General features: G+C 33.9%; 1 protein-coding gene across 2 annotated transcripts; it reads right to left on the reverse strand.

Moving 5' to 3' along the window:
- Positions 1–1,514: 1,514 nt before the first annotated feature.
- LOC110415103 (RNA-binding (RRM/RBD/RNP motifs) family protein) lies at positions 1,515–3,369 on the reverse strand. Of its 2 annotated transcripts, none has more exons than XM_021426600.2 (2): positions 3,195–3,369; positions 1,515–2,565 (listed from the first exon to the last, which is right to left on the reverse strand). In XM_021426600.2, exons 1-2 carry the CDS (start codon positions 3,209–3,211, stop codon positions 1,788–1,790), a joined length of 795 nt encoding a protein of 264 aa, XP_021282275.1. In that variant the 5' UTR covers positions 3,212–3,369; the 3' UTR covers positions 1,515–1,787. The 2 variants fall into 2 exon arrangements, with proteins under 2 accessions (XP_021282275.1, XP_021282276.1); XM_021426601.2 differs by having other exon boundaries at positions 1,515–2,476; positions 3,195–3,368.
- Between the last annotated feature and the right edge of the window lie 888 nt (positions 3,370–4,257).

Consider the following 4,257-nt stretch of genomic DNA (forward strand, 5'->3'; position numbering starts at 1 on the left):
ACATAATGCGCAAGTCCACAGACCAATCATCTAAAGGGTGAATTTGATTAAAATTAGGGTTTTAAAAATTGAGCATTTACTAGACTAACTAAAATATTACACATGTCTTATTATCTTAATAATTTTAAAGAGCCATTATCAATCTTATTTTACGTACAGGCAAAGTATTAGCATTCTCATGACACATTAATCATGTATTACCTTTTTTCAAAGACTTGATCTAACAGGTTTTAATTTTTATGTTTAATTTTGCTTTTGATGATGGTTATTATTATTATTATTATTATTATTATTATTATTATTATTATTATTATGTATTTAGTTTCATTAAATTATTTTGATATTTAAATATTGAGAACTTTGTCGAAGATCTTCCCAACACTTGGGTCGAACCTAATATATAATCTCTCCACTTTAAAGAAATTAAAAAGAAAAAAACATTTTTTTTGTTTTGAAAAAGTTGTGTCATTGAAGTAAATTTATTTTAACAAGAAAATTTTCTTTCTCTACTTTTTTATTAATCCTATAATGTTATGATATTCTTATGCTCCATTTTTTTCACCTAATGCGAGACCCCGCATTTGTTTACCTCTACATTCATGGTCATTTCTTCTGTTTATCATCTTTATTTAATTAAGCATTATCTTACTTTAATTTTCTTAGTTCATATACATAGATGAGAAATTAATGAGGGCACAATCCCTATTTTCTAACTCTTAATACTAAAATTTCGTACATGAGCTTTCTATCGTAAATTTTTGTTTATCACACCCCCAAAAAAAAAAGGAAAGAAAAAGACAATTTTAACCATTTATCATTTTGTTTTTTGTTTTAACAATGGTACAGTTACACTTGCTCTTACCTCTTACAGAAATATCTCGATATAAATTGTTGTTGGGGTTGAATTGACTAATCAAGTTGGTTGTCGCATGTTCCTCAAATTGCTCATTATATTTGTTTGTTATTGCTTATTGCTATATGGCAAGTCAGTCATGATAGCTTGACAGGCATTGTTTTCAAACAATCATGTCAAAATCTAGTCAAGCTGAGTTATGTGATTTTGCTCTGAATTATACCAGAATAATAACATTTCTGATTGATATAAACATTTAAACATGTGATTAAGTTTAATTCACCTCTTCAGTTTGTTTTCCATTCGAAAAGAAGTCAAATTTCAAAATTAATCTTCTTATGGTTAATGGTTAAAGTTTGACACTTTTAACTTAATGCATACAAAGATAAGAATACAAATTGAAACCTCAACATAGATGTGTACAGATGCCCATGGCTTAGGTCAAGGCCTTGTCATCAGAGTTTGGTTTAGGGCTTTTGGGTGTAAAAGAATGGCGTTATACCCAAGAGTTCCAAATCGTATTTTTCATTGGGCCAACAGACAACCAGTAAAAATGGGTTACTTTGGGCGTGAACTTCTAACCCGTTCCTAACCTAGCTCGGGTTACTGGTACAACCTGAAATGCAATGGTGGCAATTCCAAAACGAATAATATGCGGAAATTAGCACTGAACCCCAACAGACGCTCATGAACCTGCAATTGAAGGGTAGCGTCTACATTTTCTTATCTGAATATTTTTATCCTTGAAACCAAAATTCAGACATTTAAAAGAGAAGATAATACATTGATAGCATCCTAATCATTAAACCTAATGGGAGATATACGAGCATCACATAGGACGGTTATCCAAGAAATCTTGGGAAACATGCATACCCAGCTGGAAAGGCACATACAAATCAAGACTAGGCATCAAATCCCATATCACAGTGCCACTTCACTGCCTTGATCTTGATTCAGCCCGTCGAGCTTCATCTGGTGTTGAAGGAAACAGTTCCACATACCGGGACCCTATCGTCATCTTGTCCTTGCACATTGCTCTTTTTGCCTCCTCCACAGAAGCAAACTCCACATATGCCTCTCCAGTAGCTTTCCCATCAGGGCGGCATGCAATGTGTATCCTATCTTCCACAATCTTGAAGTCTCCAAAGAATTCAACGATTTCAGGTTTCTTCACTGAGAAGGGAAGACCACGCATCTTCAGTATCTCGGTGTATTCCATTTGATCCTTATCATTATACCTCTTTGCTCGAGAAGGTGGAGGACTTCCATGGAAATCATTATCATAAATTCCTTCATAATTCACCTCTGCAGCCACGGCATGGTAATAATCCTGCCTCTTGCACCTAAATACTTCCACATAGCGGCGTCCCATGTTTTGTCGATCTCTTTGCAAAGCAAACTCAACCTGCATGGACCCCGCAAAGAGAACAAAGGCCTCTCCAGAGAACCTTCCATTCTTGTTGACCAGCAAAACATCCACAATGTCCAGTCCAGCAAAGAATTTGAAAATGTCAATATCAGTGCAGTTGAAAGGGAGACCCCTGAGACGTACCACAGGAAAGGCAGGAGGCTGGAAGCCACCACCGTAACTGTAAGGTTGATAGCTGCTCATACCGCTGCTCACTGCGAAGTAGGGATTTGATTCCATCATTCTTTGTCTCTTTGAGCCGACCTCGTACCCGTCCGAAACCCCCCCGCTTCCCAACATTGCCCTTCAATTATCCATACCCAAAAAGCAAAAAAAATCCCCCACTAAACCTGTTAATAAAACCAAACCCAACCCACACTTCCCGAACACCTAAGTTTTTTATTCCTACATTTATATATATATTCTAAAAGCATTTTCCAAATTTATCAACCCTCTTTAAAACAATAAACAAGAAAGAAATAAATCATACGGCAAATTCAAAATCATGTGGCATAAGATTATTCCAGCAAACGTATTGGTTTATAAATAACAAAATTCTTGTTTTTACATCTAGCTCTACCAGTGTCATTAATAGTATAAAGATTAAAAATCATACTCGCAGTCAGACAAAATCAGATCATAATCAGCACTCTGCTATAAACTAATCTTAGTTTCCCTGTTCTTAAGTTTCATGTTCAAAGAAAAAAAAAAAAGCAAACTCATCATACCAGAAGGCAACCAACATCAAAGAATACTTTCTACATAGGTATCTTAGATTTTGTTCAAAATTTGATTTGAGGAATATAATTTCCAATTTTTATCTCCAATTTATTTAAATACTATAAAGAAAAAAGTCAGAGCTGAGAAAACCCTAATTCCATTCAAGAAAAAGGAAATCAAACCCAATGAAAATTAGGGGTTAGACGAACTTACCCTCTGGATCCGTACATGGCGTCGTTGGTCTTTGAGATCTTCGATTGTTTGATGGAAATTGCAGAGATTTGAGGGAGAGCTCTTTAGAAGCCTGCTTCTGGGAAACCAAATAGGAACCCTAGCTCACCCAAGTTTTTCAAATAAACCACCGAATTTGAGTTTTGTCGCCCCTCTCTCCGACTCGGTGCTCTTTGTATAGCCAGCTTATTCCTCCGCAATTACATTAATATCCTTCAGTCCAGAAGTCAATTCCACGGTCCACCGCTCAATGAACTGCGGCTTGCGTACTTGGGCTCATCACGGGTCTGGGCTCAAGCCGAAATCCAGCGTGGTTTTCCTTTTACATGGACAGCGAAGTCTATTTTTCTATTTTGACTGAATTTGGTTTTGTATAGAAATATAAATTTTGAAATTGTTAGTTAATATTTGAAGTATTGATCATATAAAAAAATTATAATATTTTAAATAATAAAAATCAAATTTCATTTTTATTTTTATTTTTTTAGCACAATCATTAAATTTAAAAACTTTCCAAAGTTTCTGCTTTATTTCTTTCCAACCAAGCAAAAATTATATATCTTTAAGGAGTGGAAAAATTTTATAAAAATGAATCTTCATGTTTATAATTAATAAGTTTTTGGATTAAATTATTTTCAAATTATTAATTTCTAAGATATACATTAATACTTCAAAGAGAAAATTATTTCTCAAAAGCCCAAAAGTACAAGTCTTGGCCTAGCTTCAATATGACCTATCGAGAAAACGCCAAGAATCAAGCCTATTAATTTTGGGCCTGGGATTCCTAACTCCACGATCTTAGGCCACTGGCATTGAAATTAAACACACAACTGAAAAATGAGGGAATTCATTTTTCAAATTATTCTAGTATCTTTGTATAGAATAATAATGTTTTATATTTAGTATACTATTAATTGCCTTACATTAAGAAGTTAGAATATTAGGAAATTCATTTGGAACTTAATTTTTCAAGAAAGAAATATATGTGTTTATTATTGAATAAACTGTTTGTGAGCTTTAATGAGAAGAGATTTTAGTAAACGAA

This window comes from Theobroma umbraticum, unplaced genomic scaffold (assembly GCF_002168275.2).
Source record: "Theobroma umbraticum cultivar Fairchild unplaced genomic scaffold, ASM216827v3 scaffold_147.0, whole genome shotgun sequence".
Lineage (NCBI taxonomy): Eukaryota > Viridiplantae > Streptophyta > Magnoliopsida > Malvales > Malvaceae > Theobroma > Theobroma umbraticum.